The sequence below is a fragment of the Chenopodium quinoa genome, unplaced genomic scaffold (assembly GCF_001683475.1).
Source record: "Chenopodium quinoa cultivar QQ74 unplaced genomic scaffold, ASM168347v1, whole genome shotgun sequence".
NCBI lineage: Eukaryota > Viridiplantae > Streptophyta > Magnoliopsida > Caryophyllales > Amaranthaceae > Chenopodium > Chenopodium quinoa.
Genome location: NW_018744143.1, coordinates 791,543 through 811,678, shown reverse-complemented (window position 1 = coordinate 811,678; position 20,136 = coordinate 791,543). Strand labels below are relative to the sequence as shown.

The window sequence follows — 20,136 nt, the reverse complement described above, 5'->3', positions numbered from 1 at the left end:
TTATGGACTTATTTCAAGTAGTGCAGGACCCAAGGTAGAAAGTTTGTCCACCCATTTATACTTTTATATGGAGTAGTACAAATTGGGCTCCTCCCTTGATCAAGGTTGTATTCCCTTCACCTCATGTTAACTCGATTTAGGGTCAATTAGTTTTGATAAGATGAATTAAGTTTAGGTCATTTATTTGCACAAGTTTTTATATGTGGCTAGTCACAACGTGTGGCCAACCATAATGGAGGTTACTTCATTAGCATTATAGGAGTTACTCGATCAATGTTACAGGAATTACTTTGTCAGTAGTATAGGGATTAATTGGTCAGTGTTACAGGGATTACTCGATCAGTGTTACAGGGATTACTTTGTTATTTTACAATCGATCACATGGCGCACACAAGACGAGTTGATTTATTTGATATAGCATTGGAGCTTTTAATCTCATATTTGAGAAGAAAACTTAATTATAATTTAAGAGCATGCAGTAGAACACTACGCAAGGCTCTATTTTCTGCATATAATAACAATATAATATAATGTAACACTCTCTTCAATTGATGCGCGCGCCATAGCTAGCCATGTCTAGGAGCTCTTTCGATTTGGTCTTATGTTGCAACTTTAATTGTTGGCAATATTAATGAGGTGAAATATATAAACAAATATTATTAGGGATATAAATGTCTTCACATTATTCTTAAGGGTTTTAAAAATAAAAAATAAAAAATAAAAACAATTAACATTAATCATGGCAAATAAATAAACATTTAAGAAAAAACTTTCTCTCGCCTCTTCCTCTCTGAAAAAAAAACCCTAAAATCTTTGGCAGCCACAAGGGGCTACCGTCATCATCTCTTTGATGATGGTAAGCCCCATTTCTTTCTTTATTTCCTTTGTTTTTTGTTTTTTAGTCATTAATAATCCTCCTTACTCTCTCTTTATGAGAGTTTTCTTCCCAATTTTTGGGTTTGTTCTCTCCTTTGAAATTTATTTTTAAGGTTTTATCTGAAAGGTTGGATTCATGGATTGTTATTTGTACAATTTTGCAATTGGCGTTGGAATTGAGGATTCGATCGACATGGTCAAGTAATGAATTTTCTTCCCAAAACTATGTCAAGAAGATGGACTCCCTCATAGAAGGCTACATAATTCAGCGAACAATCGGAGACTGTGCTTTATCGTCAGATCTAGTTTCTCATCATCATAGTTTCTTTAAAGAGGATTTTTACTTGATTAATTTAGATTGTATTTTACTTTTCTATAATGCTTATTGTAGATGTCATATGGCTTTCAATTAATGATATTTAATCTTTCCCTTAAAAAAAATAAAAAAAAATAAACATTCAAGAAGATATAATCGTCCAAACACTATTCATGAGAGTTATCTCAAACTTAGAGAATTAACATTAATGAGAGCAAATAAGGTAATAAACATTTTTGACGGTATAATTGTCCAACACTATTTATAAGAGTTATTTCAAATATTTTAACAGGTAGGGATAAAGTGAAGATATTAACTGATTAAGTCCTAGATCTACATATTAAACAAAAGTAAATTAATAAAGTCTATTTGTGTTTTTTTTTTTCGATCTTTTTCCTTTGCTTTTGTACGTACAAAGGTAATTTAGAAAAAGGAAAACACTAGAAAACTCTAACCTCGAGGAATTCCTAATTTATAATGCATCATAAGAAAGGATCGGATAATGAGAAATAAATAATGCATCGTAAGAAAGTATAATGAGAAATAAAGAAGTGTTGTTATGAAAAACAATACTTCGTATTATTAGCTATTCAATCCAATGCCTAATTTGCCTTTAGATAAATATGGGGAATGTTATTAAAACTAACTTGCAGAGAAGGGAGAAGATGTCTCTATTGATATGTTTGATCAACCATGAAACTGAGCATATGGCCATATGTCTTTGACAAAGTTGATGACTAAGAAATTATCATGTTCAATATGAATAATGTTTCTTAGCTCGTGTTAAAGATCTAGAAGAACGGTAATGCATGTCTCTTTTATAATACCCTGATGTACTTATGTTATCAATGCATCGTACTTAGGACTCAGAAGTAGTGGGTATATTATAATTAATACAATAACATATGAATCGGAAATCAAAATTAAATTGTCCCCCAACACTACCTTCCTAGCTCTAAACAAAAAAGGCCATGATTCATTGAATCTTAGATCCCACTAATCCACTATGCTATTGAAAATATTAAGTTTGATTCAATTGGTTTCTTTTTAATTATTTATATGTATTATAAATTCTACAAAGTTCTTTCATGCACATTCATGGAATTTATTTTATTTATATAATCCTCATTCTATGTTCAATTATTCATTCTACAATTGAGAAAATCAATTAGTGTTACAAATGTTCAATTATTCATTCTACAATTGAGAAAATCAATTAGTGTTACAAATGAAAATTTATAGATATATTGTCGATAAAACATAGAGCGTATAATAATAACCATATCATGGTTGTAATTCTGATATTGAATGACATTTTCACGTTTGTCATATTAACTTTGAACAATCATGTACTCCGAATTTGACAAACTAACTAAGAGGTAAATTTGACAAACGTGAAAATTCTGATATTGAATGACATTTTCAAGAGATAAAAAGAATTTTGTTCATAAACTTTGAACAACCATGTACTCCGAATTTTACCTCTTAGTCAAATTAACTAACTAACTATATCTTCTCTTACAAAAAAAAAAAAAAAAAAAAAAAAAAAAAAAAAAAAAAACTATATCTGAAAATCTCGTCTCATACTCCTTTTGTATTTATATATATATTTTTTTTTCTTCATATTTTCACATATCTTACATCGATCATGCACGCACCTAAAATCGATCATATTTGACCTTCCAATTTGTCAATTTTCTTACCTTTTCAATAGACCCTAAACCGAACGCGATTCTACAAAAATCTACACAAATAGGCTATGTTATGTATGACTAGCTAATTCCATGTCTTCTACCAAACATATAATCCAATTATGAGGCAAGAGGCACTCATGAATAGAAAATGAGAAAAAACAACAAAAGCAAAAGATACAAAAATAATTCCGCCAATTGGGACATGAATTACTTGTATTGTGGACTTTCCTCTTTTTTAACGATGGTCGTGACCATGCCTGACATATTGCCTGATGTAACACATTATTACATGTTTAATTATGGATGACCTACATCTTAATTATCTAACTGCAAGCTTTGTCTACATGACCCTATCAGATAGGTATTTCTTGATAATTAGAAATTACTTTTCTTCCACATATATCGAGAATAATAATGTCGATGAGATACGATAATAGTATAATAATACAAAATATTATCAACTCAGATAGTTGACATCTAAAATGAAAACACTTTGCATTTATTTATGATATACACAAAAGTATATTGAATACTTTAATAATATCAAAATCACATTCACAACTTCACACCAAATATCTTTGCACAAGTATTTAGTCATGAATTTAAATGTGATACATATCTATTGCATATTTGCATTAATATTGTTGTGGTCGTACTATTATGATCATGCTGTTGTCAAAAAAATATACATATTCAAATCATGATCATATGTAAATGTCTTCATATTGCTACTAGCTCAATTATAGACTACATTTGAATTGAACAAGAACAAAGTGAGAATTTTTTATATGTGACAAATTTGAGTAAATACAAATTAAAGTACGTATATTATAATTTTGTCTTTATCACAAATAAGATTTAAGAAGTGCATTCATATAAGTGAATCATCAAATACACAGGTTCTGACACTTCTACTTTATTCTGAAATTTGTTAAAAATAAAAAATCTTCTAACATTGATTTAACGTGACAATATTTTTGAGAATAAGATTGATATCGGTTCACATTTAAGCTAAGGAAAAATTATCTTATTTGAATTATACATGTAAATTGTAAATCACTCAAAAACGTTTGAGTGTTGAAAAGGAAAATTAAGAAAATGTAAATTGACTTATGATTTTTCCTGGCATTTAAAAGTGATAAAAACATCAAATATTATTCTATATCTTTCATTTGAACATTGTAGTGCGAAATAAATTCCATTTGAAAAAGAGAGGTAAATGAGATTTGAACTCATGATTTTCTTGTCACGTTTGTTTTTGATACCATATTAGAAGATTAACTCATCTAAAAGTTTAAACTAATGGTTGAAACCAGGCTCAAAATTGATTTATATGCTCCGTCAAAAATTACAAGAATCCAAGACAATGGTCTTTTATCTTGGGGGGGAAAAAAACGGAATTTACAATATTTTTCCTTTGCTTTATCTTATCATTTCAACGTTCAAAATTTCATAGTAATTAACAACGTATGATATTGTTCATTAATTAATTATTTATTATTAGTATAAATATAAGGAAAATTACAAGAAGAATAAACATGTAATCTAATTTCATTTCATCTCATTTTTTTTATCTACTAATAATTTGTTAATATTTGTGTATACTTCCTCCATTTTTCTTTTATTGGACCATAAGAATTTTACACTATTTACATAATCTTCTTTGATAATTTTTTGCGATTAATCGGTAAGGAAAAATATAATTATATGGCATCTTGTTAGATTTGTCTCAAAATCTACTTTTTATTTACGTCAAAAAAATATCAACTTTTTATAAATTTTACAAGCATAAAATCACTTATGATGCAATAATTAAAAAAAAAACAGAAGAAATATATAATTATGTAGCATAAAATTTCAAATGTTATCATTATAAGGAAAAATTGCCCGCAATAATCCGACCTTTGCCTCATCCGCCCAAAATAATCCCACCTTTCGATTATTTCATACCCAATCCGCTCCCAATGGTCCCAACCGGGAAACTAATTGTGATAACAAATTACTTGACACTTGTCGGCCTGTGATTGGTCAAAAAAATAAAAGAAAGTTTAAAAACAGTTTATTTGTTTTTAAGAAAAAAAAAAAAAAAATTAATTACCTAAAAAACCACCCCCACCAGCTCAAGTCACCCTCCCCGCCGCGCATTCCAGCCGGCCCAACTGCCTGACTCCCCTGCCCCGCAAAGCCGACTGCCCAGACCTCTTCCCCCAGTGCCGGCGCCCCCCCCCCCCCCTCTCCCCCTCCCCTTCCTCCTCCCTCTAACCACCAACCCCCCTCCCACCACCACGAAAACCTACTAGAACCATCCCCCCACTCTCAAAAACCCTTCCCCCGTCCCGATTTCGACCTCCCTCTCCTTCCCCCGGCTCGAGTTCGGTCTCCCTCACCTTCATCCGCCATGATTTCAGCCTCCCTCACTTTCCCCCACCCTGATTTCAATCACTTAGACCACCCACAATAGCGACGACGACGACGCATCTTGCGCCGCGAGCTCCAATCTCAAGGTTGTTGCAATTCGACAAGTATTGTGGTGGCTGGGGCGGAAGGGGGGGGGTGGCTAGGTGGCTGCCAATTTTTATTTTATTTTTTTAAAAAAAAATTTGTAATCTAAAATTTTAGACAAATTATATGGTGACACGTATACTTTAAACCCAATTTTTTTTTATTTTTTTTACCTATTTAACGAGTAAACGGTCACTTGGGATCATTAGCAGCGGATTGAGTATAAAGGTCAGTTTATTAAAAAGTAATCGAAAGATGGGATTATTTTGGGTAGATGAAGCAAAGGTTGGATTATTTCGAGCAATTTTTCCTAATTATAAAAGACATATATAATATATACTTCCTCTGCTCCACAAATATTGCAACAAGGATGAAATTATGCATCCCGAAACACATTTTATATGCTAAATATCTATAATTATATAAGAGTAGAAATTATAAAAAATTGATATTGTGAAAGTATTTTACGAGACGAATCTAACAAGACCCCACATGACTATATTTTACTTTATGTATAAATCATAGTATATGGTCAAATAAGTGTGATAAAATAGTGTAAAAGTTCAATTATTACAATATTACTAGAACGGAGAAAGTATATTTTATGAATAATACGAAGTAATCCGTTTAATTATAATGTAATACCAATAAGGCAATAATGTGAATTTATATCTTGGAAGAGAAGTGACGGTGAATGACATGATGATGGATAAGCGTGACATTGTGATGGCATCATTCAAAACTTTCAAAGATCCAAATCAAAACAAGCCAGCTGCTAGCTACCCTCTCAAGACGGCGTCGTTTAAGGATTAAGTCTAATTACAGTAACAAATAACTCAAAATCATTAATTACCAAATTCCAATTAATTGGTAATTGAAAGTGGGCTTCTACTACTATAAATATCCCACCCACTTTCTCCCTTTCCTTCTCGTCAACGCATCTCATTTCAATCACTTCACAATTCATTCATTTTTAACTGAAATTGTAGAGAGAGAAACTCTGAGTCAACTCATTCCTTTTCAATGGCAACCAAAGTTTACATTGTGTATGATTCTCTTTTACTCTCCTCTTTTTAATTTATTTTATTTTATTTTTGTTGTTGTCTTGATTAATGAATTTTATGTTTTGTTGAAATGTTATGTGTTTGCTTTGATTTCTTTGGTTGTTTTTGTGAACGATGGAGATGATCGTAACGAAGATCTACCCACTTTCTGTTTTAATTGTAACTTCTGTTTTATTTTATTTTGCAACTTTAAAATATTATTTATGAAATTTAATATATTATAAAATTGTAATATAAAATAACATGAAACTAAGGTACTATTTACTTTTCATAAATTTTAGTACTTTATCTCTATTTTGGGCTTTATGAACTTTGACCCACCCACTATACTTATCCTATGATCTCATATTCTTTACTTTAGTTTAAAAATATTTAAACCCCACTTATCTCTTCTTATAAAATCTCTACCTACCTAACTTAGGAGTTTAGTCTAGAATATCTAGATTACCCTTATTATTTTATTTTATTTTATATTTACATTTGTCAAACTACGTATTTGTTTTAAACGATAAAACATATATCTCATGCATTTAAATTTAAATAGCTACGCAATATTTTGAAAGTAGGGGATGAATCTACAAGATTCCACGCATTCTTTATATTTTATTTGTCAAATATGGTTAAAGGTGATTGTATGAGTACTGTAAAAGTCTAAATGATATGCGTAATAGAGACTTGATATATACAAGTACTCCGTACAAAGTATTTTTCTTAGTGTTAAATGGAGGTAGTAATTTCGATTGAGGTGAACTTTATAGTTGTTTGTTATTTGGAAGTCTAAGATGTACTATCAGAAGTTAATTTTACAAAGAATTTAATATGATATATTGGTGCCCAACTAAGAACACAAAAAATGTAATGATTTTTTATGGTAATGATAAATACCACCCATACGGGGCAATCATTAAGGGACGAAGGGAGTACAATCTTTAAGGTTGTATATATCAATTTTTTAGAGTATCATATATGCATTCATGCACAGATTATGATGAACTGTTGACTTTTGAAATTTCCTGAAATTTACAAAAAAATTATGATTAATGATTTGTGTGATCTATTTGGAAATCAGTTTTAGTAAAAATAACTAACTAAATTTGACAAAAACAAGAAAATATCGATTTTAATGATTACATATCAGTTGTAGTCGAAAAAAATCAGATTTGGATTTGAAATCTATTGATTTAAAAGTCAAAGGTTTGACCGTGATGTATAAAAAAAATGTATTCACCTGAAATTTGGATTAGAAATCTATTGATTTTATGACCCTGTTTCATTAACATTTAGACTTATACTCCTTACATGTTATTGCTAGAAAGATTTGAAATTAGCATGTCATTATACTGTTATTGCCTCGATTTGTCTTGTGAACGTCTTTTGAGAGTTTAAGGTTGTTAACATAAGTTCGTGTTTTTCAGGTATTATTCTATGTACGGACACGTACACAAGCTAGCAGAGGAGATCCAAAAAGGAGCTGCATCTGTAGAAGGTGTTGAGGCAAAACTCTGGCAGGTAAACATCAGATGTTCTTGTTAACCTTCTTAAATTTTGTTTGACTGGTGCAAAATGTAAGTGAAACGGGTTAATTTTAGCTGAACCGTCTATTGAAATATCTACACTAGTATAAATCTTGTAGTGAAACTCTGCTAGCTATTTATTACAAGTTGTCCAAGTTTGGGAAAGAAAAGGCTGGTTACAATTCTTGTTTTCAGAAGCATTATTCGATGCCATATACTTTAATTATTTCCTGTCTTGTACTCCCAAACCATCATCAGTAGACAGTAGCTGTAGTGTTGAGAATGTTCTACATAATCAGTGTCGACTCTAATGAGTCTGGTTTGACGGAGACACAATCATGTACAATTTATATTGCTGTCTGTGCAAGGTGGTGATACGGGTTCTGGAGTTACTTGGAATCTTAGATACAGTCTCTTGCTTGCAATATCGCCCAATTTGTAAATTTTTATTGCTGATGAAGCACCCAATCTTATTGCCTCGGTCTAACTTCTCCACTGGTCAATCATTGTATTCTTTGAATTGAATTGAAGTTGATTACCATTTTGTTGTAAAACTTCTTACTGATTACCTTCTTGCTAATATCACAATTCACAACCTCACTGCCAATGCTTTGTTGATATATGATCTTGCTTTCCAATCACATCACTTCCTTTACTATAAGTATATCACCATTTGTCTGACAATATCTCCCATTTTTAAGCGTTTGTTGTGTTAATGTGTTGTACTTCAAGAGTGTGTATGCAGGAAAAGCCCCTCTAGCATATTACTAGCAGGTTCTTTATGACATATTTTCTTTGTATACTTCACAATGCTAATGTTGAAAGAAACAAATTAGAACATCTAACAGTGATAAATTCGTTTTTTTTTCCCCCTGTCAAATATGCTTTCGCTAACTTGGTTTACATATGTTTTATTTCTGCCAACCTTACTGTGGCAGTCGACATTCTTAAGTCAAGCTGGGCTGCTTTTACACTTTCCTATCTATGGATTGCTAGCCCCGTTTGTAGTCATGCGTATTTGACTTTGCTGAGGTGTATGAAACAGGTACCTGAGATACTGTCAGATGAGGTGCTTGGTAAGATGAGTGCACCAGCTAAGAGCGATGCTCCAATTATTTCTCCAAACGAGCTACCTGAAGCCGATGGCTTTATATTTGGCTTCCCAACAAGATTCGGAATGATGGCTGCCCAATTTAAGGCCTTCCTCGATGCAACTGGGGGTCTTTGGAGGACTCAGGAACTTGCTGGAAAGCCTGCTGGACTATTCTTTAGCACTGGATCCCAAGGTGGTGGACAAGAAACCACTGCGTAAGTCCCCTATTGTGTCATGACATTGTTTATCATCTTTTCAACATATACAATTCGTACTAATTTAGATGATGCTTGTCTACAGCTTGACCGCCATCACTCAATTGACTCACCACGGAATGATCTTTGTCCCAATCGGCTACACCTTTGGTGCTGGCATGTTTGAGATGGAGAATGTGAAGGGTGGAAGCCCCTATGGTGCTGGAACTTTCGCCGGAGATGGTTCAAGGCAGCCAACAGATCTCGAATTGCAGCAGGCTTTCCACCAGGGGAAGTACATTGCTACCATCACAAAGAAGCTCAAGGGAAGCGCGTAATTGATTTCTAGAATTACAAAAACATACAGCGGATCATACTCATTAGAACACATACACCATTTGTTCTCTTACCATTCTCAAATCTTTATTTTTGTGCTATTTCTGTGTTATGTAATAAATGCTCCAGATATGTTTTCTTTGTACTTTTACATGAATGATAAAGGTTGTGTTATTTATGCATATTGACTATTGAGAGTTTACGGCTATTATATCAAGTAACATTTGCTTGCGTTCAAAAAAAAACGTAACATCTGCTTCCTTTTTTTTTTTTTTTTGGGTGCAAACATCTGCTTCCTTTCTAGTTTAGATGATTATTTCTCCATTTACAACTTTGCAGTTTCCATAAGCTAAAGCTGAGTTCCAAATGTTCACAATTTCTAGATCTTCATAGAAACTCCTATTAAAAGACTGGGATAACTGGTTCTACAGTTCTTGGCCCCATAGGTGCTACAAAAATCAATGTTTTCGACTCTCTTAAATCACATTAGATCACAAAATATTTACAACTTTTCAAAAGAGAACATTGCAATTAAAAGAAAACGGATAAACACTAAAATTTTAATATATTATTTACGATGAGAACTACTACTATAATAAAAGGTGTTTTAATTGATAGAAACAAGATACGGAGTATTTTTTTTTTATTACTCCGTATTATAAAGGGATGAAACACTTTGACTATTAGAGTTTCATTTAAAAAATTTAAATTTGGTAAATTAAGTGTTGAATACCCAATTAGTTTTGAAATGGTAAGATTGGCCAAACCTATATCCTGAGCTTACAATCTCTCTTCCTTTAATTTGTCTAAGCTATGTGATCGTTGGAGCTAGGCATGGATTGGGGACTTGGGGTGGGACTCTGGCAGCTTAGACCCGATACACAAAATAGACATGACCCAACATAAGCCCGTTGTAAGCCTAGCACGACAAAAGTGACATGACAATAGGCTATGGGCTGTGAAAAGACATCATTCTTGAAATTTGACGTGATCCTAACAAGAGCAAGACAATATCATTTTTAATCAATTAACAACATATCTAAGAATTATTAAGGTGCTCACTAGTGTGGCACGACATGTGGGCAAAGCCATATATGGGATTATAGGCATGGCAGATTGATATGAGCTCGACACAACACACCTTTTTCTTGTTCATAATTCAAGCACAACTTTGAGGGCCTTGCATGCTCAACTTTAGCGTTCATTTAATTGGTTGTATAATTCAATATTGAAAATAAGATTGATGAACATGATCTTCTCTACTATCCTCAATATTATTCTCTTTTTCAAGCTTTAATTAATAAATTCGAACATACCTTGAATGTTAGTCAATTTTGACACATCGATGAGAAAAGTTGTTAGAAAATAATTCATGTATGAGTTAGAACTAATTATCCCATTGTAGACAAGAGGAAGGATGGTTATCATGTCGTATAACTCTAGTAAATTGCTCCATGCATTATCAATTGCTTTTATGATGGAATCCTATTGGAATTGTTTTTGGTCACATACTCACATTCTCTTCCAAGTTAGGCTTGTTGGCTTGATGGAAATTCGCCAAGGGTATCAAGAGTGAATTATAATCTTGGTACATCAGCTCAAATTGCAAGAAAAAGAATGAAGGTAGATTGGTTATCCATTGGCTTTGCTCTAAAAGAAAAGGAAGGACGATTAACATATGAATTTGTCAAGGCTATTTTATCATTTGGTTTTATGATGAAATCTTGTTATTGTGCGTACCTAAGGGTATTTATAATTCCAAAGCCTAAGGTTAGATTTTAGATACACGTACACCATATGAGATATGCTTTTTAATCATCATCAATGTGTGCTTTAAAGCCTTTAAGGAGCAGAAAGAATTTAAAGAAAAAGGAAAAAGTTTGTAAGAAGGTAAAGTATGATCTATGTACACACTAATCAAGTAGATTAGGGTCCATTTATATTTAATTATGGTACGGTACAATGATGTATGTAGGATAAAATTGTATCATATCATTCTTACTTGCTCATAAAACAAAATTGAAAATGTTCCTTTTAATCATTAGTCATTTATCCCAAAGGATTCTTAAATCAAAAGCTTTCAATTTTCTTAATTATTGTACATGTAAAACATTCTCTTTTCCTATTACCTACCGACTTTGAGCTTCATCTTTTCTTTTTGTTTGCGGTTTAGCAACTCACCAGTTGTACACACGAGTATAGAAAAAGTGAGGGAGAATCGTTTTAAAAAAAATTGAGCTAAAATTGCAACATTCAAGTGTAGTGATAGCATATTAGCATCCCAAGATTAATAATATTATGCACATGACCATCATTAGTTATCCCACATAAATTGTAACACATTGTACATAAACACTTAATTGATAGCTCTATTTTATTGTCAAATGCATTGTTTATTTCCGGGTATAAGGGAGGCCATGTAATAATCCTCCAAATGAACCATCACTACATCAATTAAACATGTTATGCACTTAAAAGTAGAGCGGGGCATAGACTGGGCTAACAAGAGGTACATTTAGACACAATATGAAAATAAATGACCTAATCTGGTATGATATGAGAGAAACATTAATGGGCTTGTGGGCCATGAGATGTGCATGAACATCATTTCAAAAATATGGCGCGAGCAAAAAGAGTCTTCACTTATGTTTTTTTTTTTACTAATCTACAAAAAGATATTACTCAGGAACAATAACATCATTACTCAGGGAGCATTCTAGCATGGTTTAACCAACATGACATGACGACACATAGACTGTGGGACTGTGTCGTGCATGAGCTTTGTTTATGAAAAATTAACATGAGCCTGACATAGCTCGAATTCTTTTAGATCAATTCCAGGTAACCCTTGCTTGAGAGTGAGCCCCGCTAGTAGGCCATGTGGGCTTGCATGACTCAGCCTAACCCGACTACTCTACTTAAAAGAAGAGACCAAACAGCTCCAAGATACAATTTTAAATGAGCAGCACCCTTTTTTATCAATATGTTCTAATTATATTCATGTAATCATTTAAATTGATGATGATGATGAAAACTTGAATTTTTATGGTGATTCTCGTACAAGAAACTAAAGACTTCAAATTGGGATCCATGTCAAAGAACACATTTGATGATTTGTTCACCAGCCATGAATATTTTAACCATGTTGAGGATCTTATTTCAATTGGTCTACAAGCTAAATCAATATTAACTATTATTCTCGATCATCATTTGATCGAGTGCAGAAGTGATATAGTAGTGACATATCACCATTTTGGTGGCGCCAAGGTGCATTTTGGTGAATTGGAATCTTGATAATTTAATTTTCCATATGTAGCCTATAAGTTAATATGTTATTAATAAATCATATTATCTTTAGAGTACACATATAAGTGCTTTAATTTTATATATTTAAAAACAACAATCGTATAAAAGTAAGATAAATTATTGACAGTTAGGTATTTTATGTAAACACCACTACTGATCTCTTGGCTCATATAATAGAGCATTTAGTTTTATTAGCTGAACAAATAAATACTCCGTATAAGGTTCTAGTATTCCACAATACAAACACGAGGGACAATAAATAGATTGATAGTCACTTTAGGATGACCCCAAGATTAACACTCCCTTTAATCAATCTACAGACTCATCTCCATTACATGGATTTTCTTACTCATGAGTAAAAACGTTGGAGGTGCAAGGTTATAGAAACCAATTTCCTCCAAGAAACTCTACTCGGACCTCTTTAAATTATTGTACACTTCCCTAATTTAAAAGTAGGTCTTGTTGATTAGATCCACTCTCGACTCTCAAGAAATCTACATTATATACTCATCAACAACCACGCTAGATATCTTATTAATCATCCAAGTTCTATCAAGAATAGCTAGATAGGTAAGTAAAACGACATAAATTAAACATGCCTTTGAATTGCATAGAGAATTATATAACATTTAATTAATATGGGATTTGAAGGGCCTTAATATATAGTATGTACAAATAGGGTTGTTTGTAGGAGAATTCTTAATGAAAATCACGAAGATCGATCTAGGGTATATATATGGAAAAGCGTTGCAAGATAAGATTGCTAAAGGCTATCAATGTTTTGCTCCTAGTGTTGGTTACTGCAAGTGTGCATGCTAGTAGTGTAGCTAATTTGTGTATTCTGCCTTGTTGCATAATGGAACGTTTTGTGCTCTTCATTTTTGTAACCTCGGTGTGTATTGTGCTTGATTAGCGTATTTGGCCTCAATGAATAGGTTTATGGATAATTAATGCATAGACGAGGGGACAAAATTTCTATTGCATGCATTTACTACTACACCTATTAATCTAAATTTGCACTAAGATAATAGTCAATATACAAATACTTATACCCCTAGTTGTAGTGTTATTTCTCTCTCAAAAAGAAAATACGTTTAATTAGGCATACGTATTACTAATTTAACAAATAACTTTAAGCAATCCTTTAATTAACTTTCACTTAAACGTTAAAAACACTCTCACTTGAGGACCGGATCACATGTCCTTAACTAATAATTGAATGATGTTATCTCTCCTATATATGAATAAACAAGCATATGACCTAAGACGTCATCTTAGATTGTCACAATTTTACTTGAATTGTGAGCTTATAAAGTTACATACTTTGGTAACGTAGCTGGTATTTATAGCACCTTGACTCCCCTATCAATCCATGGTTAATTATAACCATATAGCATATGCTATTTGGGTAGGATAATCTATAATCAAAGGTTTTGATCCAAAGCAATCAAAAATTATTTTTCTTCAAAACTTCACACACTTTTATAAATCTAGATGTACTTGAAGATAATATAACTTTCTTTTGTGTTAGCCATCCTTAGCACCAAAATACATTTAAAAAATATGTAATCCAAGATGAGAAGTCAAACTAAAACTTTTGATTGTTAAAAAAATCCTTTGTTTTTTCAATTAGCCTCTTGCTCCAATGAAACCTTCCAATGGACGCTCCTCAATGTGACCATTCGATGAAAAGCACAAAAGTATGGATGATGATGGGCTCCTTTGGAAATTACACTTTACTCCTTACTATTTTTCTCTAATTTACAAGAACATAATTTTAATAAAAATAAATCCCAAAAAGTAGGAAATTGTGGACCCCTTTAAGCACTTCCCACTAACATATTCCCTATCACATAAACAAATCTAAAAGTTAGATTTCCAATCCAATGACATCCCCCACATTCACTCTCTTTCTCTCCTATTCTGGAATTCAATTATTCCAAACGATCACCCTATATCTCTCCCTTCCTCCTTTTTATCTCTATGATCATGATATAAGTTACAAAGTGAGTAATTTCATACATGTGCAATTTAAAAGGTAATTAGTGCATTTCATAGAAAAATGTAAGAACAAATAAATTTAGATGATTATAAACTCGTTTTATCATGTATGTCATCATAAAAAGTTGTATAACCACATATATCATACTCGCATGCATCAAATTACACGCTATATAAATAAAAAGAAGTCAGAGATTAATGACGTCTGATCAGCATGTATTTGAAAAATATTCAAATCCTCCAATACAAATTAAAAGAAAGTAGTATGTTTTACCTTTTAATTAATTTAAACAAATCGCATGAGGATTTTAGCACTCCAAGACTTATAAGTTTATCCCCTCGGTTGCTAATCTTCTTGTCGCATGAGTGAATTCCGACCTGTCTATGGAGTGCTAATATCTTCATCCAAAGCTAACAGATGAATTAGGTCGATCCTATACTATAAACTTCAATTCCTATGCTTTTCTAACATTCTTTGTTGGTGAAACTCTTACCAACCTCAACACTACCTATAATTAACAATTAAAACTAATCATAATCATGCAATTATTACAAAGATGATGAGTATTTTCTCATGGTCCTAGCTCTTTTAGCTTGCACCTTGGTCCCCAAAGATAACCATGATTTTTTTTTTCTTGGCTATCCAAATGGTCCATGCATTCTCCCTTTTTTCTATCCTTTGGATTGAAAGCCATCTTCCTTTCCCTTTTTTTTTTTTTTTTTTTTTTTTTTCCATATTCACATTTTTTCCCTCCAATTTTCCATGCTCCAATGTCCTTGCTAGTACTATACTACACAATCAAATTCATATGGCTGCATTCTTATAACGTCATCAAATCCACCTTCTTTTTCTTCCTTTCATTTCCTCGATTTATCTCATCAATCGACCAATCTCTCTCAAATTCAACTTGCATAGGGAGATTCCGTCTATGATTTGTATATTTCTCCCTTTTTTTTTCACTGTCGTATCAAGAATAAGTTCTTATGAATGATCCCTTTATCTTTCATCTAAAAGTTCCTCCAAATGTAGGCGTCCAAAAATCTACTGTGGTCTCATGTGTTACAGGAAATGTGCTAGAAACGGGTACTAAACATAACCCTCGACTCCTTAGATCTTGTTTCGGACCATCCGGATCAATCTTCGCCTTTTCGTTACCCTACATTATTAAGGCATAATCCCACATATGATTACAAAGCAATCATCATTGAACAAAAAAATTAAACAAATATTTCCATTTTTTTTTCCTTAATTAAACTACTATTAAAAAATATAGAGAATATATACCGGTTGATGTTGTTGGTAGGAGCCTCCACTTTTCAAGTATGGGTTGCTTAAAACCTGTTATTCAACCCACGAAAGAAATGTTATTATAAATTAGAATATATGACACTTTTTGACCTATTTATTTTCCTACAAAGTTTGTATTTTTTTAATTAACTAATTAATTAAGATTATACATTTATTTATTTATTTATAAAAAAAGATGAACTTACACTGACTTGTTCATGGAGAAACTTGATATACTCAATGGCTTCAGAGAGGACTGACGCAGTATCAGTCTGCAAAAGGTAATAAAAAAGGAAATAAAGAAATATACCATGATTCATATATGGACCAATATTAATTAGTGTGCACAAAAAAATAAAGCCTAAAAAGTAAGCTTTTTTCGACCCAAGAAAATTGATCGAAATACAAAGGAATGACATTTGATGAATCATCTATCAATGCCATGCTTAGCTCTTTTTTTCTATAAAGTAAAAAATTAAAGCTGAAAGAAACGGTGGGAAATTTAGCACCACATGATTTCTAGCAAATTTTATCCTAAATTTGGTATTTGTATATTTCTAAGTTTAATTATTAATGTAGTCTTTATTATTGTGAGATAATGATGGCTAGCTAAAATAGATGATAATTATTTCGTGTAAGAGTAATTCATGTATACAACGTATATATGGTATTGTATGTACTTGTATATGATAGTGTAGTCATTTCAAATCATGTATGATTTGCACTTTTGTAAAGTTGACTTTTATGTAATCAAACGTGATCGAGTAATAATATGGTTTATCATACATCCGTTCAGTTGTAATTCTATGCGATCATAGTGTATTCAAACTTATTATAAGATAAAGTAGATTGATTTAATACAATTAAAATGAAGACATATGTATAATACAGAGTACTCATTTTTTTATTTTTTTTTTGAGGTCACTTCATTTTTAAAATTAAAATTTACCTTTCCGAAAGGCGAAACTAATTGTTGAAGAGCAGTGATTCTGTCCCCCATCTTCTCTTTCCTCACCTGGTAAAAAGATTTTCCCACAATCAATCAATAACGTACAATATATACCTAGCTATAGCTAGGCAACTCTTTCATCAATGTGTCCTATGAACTAATCATACAACTAACATATCTTACTAATTCTACAAGTTTAAGAATAATCAATACCTTAAATGGTGGCAAAGTTGATGAAGCACCATCGTTCCTAGCTCGTTTATTATTATTCTCGGAACCACTCTTTTTCGTCATTGAGCTCGTATCTCTCACCTCCATTGTAGTCTACCAAGTCGTAATATAAATAAAGTAAGCAAAAAAAAAGCTAGCATACTCCATATATACTAATATTAAAAATGACTGGACGATGGTTTTTCGAAGACAATATTAACTTATTACTGCCGCCAAATGTTAATAAGGTAGTTTTAGTTGAAGGAAACATTATTCTATTAACTAAATTTACCTTAAATCATCGAAACCCTAGTTAATAAGGTGAAGTATCATTTTAATTACCTTTGGTTTCTCTTCAAATGTTGGCATGTTAGGCAATTGAGCACCTTGCAACGATGAAAAGAAATTCGGCCTAACATCAGTTAACGGAGCTGAAGCACTCCAATACGGTGCGTTGTTGATGAAATGAAGTTGTTGTTGTTGCTGTTGCTGTTGTTGTTGTTGCGGCTGTTGCTGCTTAGGAGAAGAAGCTCTAAGGAACTGAGGCACTTTCGCCCAAGAAGAAGGCAATTGCGACTGTTGTTGATGATGATCATTACTCGTAACACTACCCATACCAAAATAATTAGGTTGATAATTCGTCGTATTTAATTGTTGTTGTTGTGTATGTTGCTGTTGATTATGTTGCTCAGTCCCCATAAGACCTTGCAAGATACTCGAGGGGCTACCAAAGACGGAGCTAGTAGAAGAAGTATCGAGTTGAAAGGTAGAAGGCGCGGTTAGCCCTTGGCAAGTAACCGTGCTTTCAATTGAGCTACCATTAGGTGAAAACTGTGGTTGGTTATCTAAGGAAAATCCGCGCCCTATTTGTTTAAAATCCGTGCTCGAATCTTCACTACTCGGAAATAGTTTGTCTGGTCTCCATTGATGTAACTGTGGTGAATTACTACCACCGAACATGACTCCGCCTCCTCCTCCTCCTCCTCCTCCTCCACCACCACTCGCGTCTTGCTGGAAGTTCGCGGTTAGGCCCATGCCCTCTTGTAGCATGGACCTAAAGCTATTCTCGGCTTTCTCCGGATTCCTTCTATGTCAAAAGAAAAACAAAATGACAAAAATCAATTCAAATGTATAATTACAAAGTTTGAAAATTCTTGAAGTGACTCCACTTAGTGTTTACCGTACTATATACGATTTTCCTTAATTTTCGGGATTTAGTCTATGTAACTGAGGACGAGAATTTCATTATATATATCATGATGTTATTTTTTTTGGTGTGAGTAAAAATAATTGTATTACTACTTACAGTATAGCTGTTTGTTGTTGGTTCCACTCTGCCATGGCTTGAGAGGACAAACCAAGCCCCACGAGCTGAAGCGAAGAAGCATCCAACTTAGTGTCCACCGCCGTCGGTCCATCGGTTAACCACCCGTAACCAGCTCCACCACCGCTATTAGCAAGCGTCGTAGTAGAGGAAGTAGAAGAGGAGCGGCCACCGCCACCACTACCACCGTCGAATCTACTTCTATTAGTTGATGTAGTTGAATCCCACCAATTTGCTCCTCCACAATATTCTTCAGCCATAATATTTATGACAAAAAATAGTTTGTATTTATTTTCTCTATTTTGTTCTTAGTAATAATATAAGCTTGTGTTACAAGTGATATAAGCTCAGGTTTTTTCCTCTTTTAAAAGGGAAATAACTTTGCTTAGGTTTTTGAAGGGGTTGATGATAAAAATGAAAATAATGAAAAATGGACCGCTACATCTGACCACATATTTATATTACCGACTTTATACCATTTGAGAAGGATGTGGTTGACAATATTTTTTTTTTTTTTTATTTTTTTATTTTTTGGGTTTCTAGGGTGATCATGAAAACAAGGAAAGGTCATTTTGAAATGAAATTCTCTGACTTTTGTTAAATAAATTAATTTTAAAATGATGGCTAACTAATGATGTTTCTTAAGCTTAATTATGTTATCTTAATTACCCTAATCCTTAAGTTGTATGACTTTGGTAAATTATTGAGTGCAATGTTTTATCTAATTAATGAAGATTGTTGTCACTTGCTTTATAGTCAATCAAGGGGTGCCACAAAAATATAAAGTTTTTTTTGTTTTGAGTCACTGAATATAACCCTATAATACAAGTGGTTAAATGAAACAAATTGTCCCAAAAAAGTAAAAGAGAAAAAAAAAAAGAAAAGAAAAAAGATTGTGTAAATTGGCCAAGTTAGCTAATCATGAGGGCAATTCTTTTTGGATGCTAATCATGAGGTACTAAATTGAGAAAATAAGAATCTGCCTTCTGTAAAGCTGTTGTTATAGTTTTCTCTATGGATGGTTTTTTTAGTAGCTAGATTGAAGTAAGGTTGGTGATGGTAGCTAGACACCTCGTAGATGGATCCCGTTTTAGTTTTTAATAGTTATCCCTTCATTCGGACTTAATGGTTTGTACTGCTAATAGTGTAATATAAACTACTAACGTGACTATAATTAACTCTGAACAGTGGACACAAATAGGATCAAAGAATGCAAAATGTTGCACTGACATGAGTAGATAGGAGAATTAGCAAAGTTTCGGAAGCCGTTAAATAAGGGTGTCCAAAGCTACCTAGAATATATAATAAATTAGTTCAAAGTTTCCAATTTATATTTGGTAATGCATGACAAGATTTGTCTCTTTGACACATTCCAATGTTATTATTATATACTTCGTATTTCATACCTTTCCTGTCAAATACGAGTTTAAGCTGCACCTGCAAATCAAAAGAGATAGTCAACTTCACAA

General features: G+C 32.6%; 2 protein-coding genes across 4 annotated transcripts; one reads left to right on the top strand and one right to left on the bottom strand.

Annotated features, from left to right (window-relative positions):
- Positions 1-6,300: 6,300 nt before the first annotated feature.
- LOC110693170 (NAD(P)H dehydrogenase (quinone) FQR1) lies at positions 6,301-9,791 on the top strand. Its single transcript, XM_021870295.1, has 4 exons — positions 6,301-6,434; positions 7,868-7,961; positions 9,012-9,274; positions 9,360-9,791. The coding sequence occupies exons 1-4, from the start codon at positions 6,412-6,414 to the stop codon at positions 9,589-9,591; spliced, it is 612 nt and encodes a 203-aa protein (XP_021725987.1). The 5' UTR covers positions 6,301-6,411; the 3' UTR covers positions 9,592-9,791.
- A 5,296-nt stretch (positions 9,792-15,087) lies between these two features.
- Positions 15,088-19,524, bottom strand: LOC110693169 (transcription factor bHLH123-like). Of its 3 annotated transcripts, none has more exons than XM_021870293.1 (7): positions 18,650-19,524; positions 17,686-18,427; positions 17,347-17,457; positions 17,134-17,199; positions 16,391-16,456; positions 16,182-16,235; positions 15,088-16,053 (listed from the first exon to the last, which is right to left on the bottom strand). In XM_021870293.1, the coding sequence occupies exons 1-7, from the start codon at positions 18,925-18,927 to the stop codon at positions 15,901-15,903; spliced, it is 1,470 nt and encodes a 489-aa protein (XP_021725985.1). In that variant the 5' UTR covers positions 18,928-19,524; the 3' UTR covers positions 15,088-15,900. The 3 variants fall into 3 exon arrangements, with proteins under 3 accessions (XP_021725985.1, XP_021725986.1, XP_021725984.1); XM_021870294.1 differs by having other exon boundaries at positions 16,397-16,456; positions 17,686-18,430; positions 18,650-19,515; XM_021870292.1 differs by having other exon boundaries at positions 17,686-18,430; positions 18,650-19,503.
- Positions 19,525-20,136: the final 612 nt, after the last annotated feature.

Excerpts from the sequence above, each read along its gene's own strand:
- LOC110693170 (XM_021870295.1), top strand. The coding sequence starts at position 6,412 with ATGGCAACCAAAGTTTACATTGT. Across the intron at positions 6,435-7,867 it reads GCAACCAAAGTTTACATTGT|GTATTATTCTATGTACGGAC; the intron begins GTATGATTCTCT and ends CGTGTTTTTCAG. Across the intron at positions 7,962-9,011 it reads TTGAGGCAAAACTCTGGCAG|GTACCTGAGATACTGTCAGA; the intron begins GTAAACATCAGA and ends TGTATGAAACAG.
- LOC110693169 (XM_021870292.1), bottom strand. The coding sequence starts at position 18,927 with ATGGCTGAAGAATATTGTGGAGGAGCAAATTGGTGGGATTCAACTACA. Across the intron at positions 17,200-17,346 it reads CAACTTTGCCACCATTTAAG|GTGAGGAAAGAGAAGATGGG; the intron begins GTATTGATTATT and ends TCTTTTTACCAG. Across the intron at positions 16,236-16,390 it reads TTCTCCATGAACAAGTCAGT|GTTTTAAGCAACCCATACTT; the intron begins GTAAGTTCATCT and ends GTTGAATAACAG.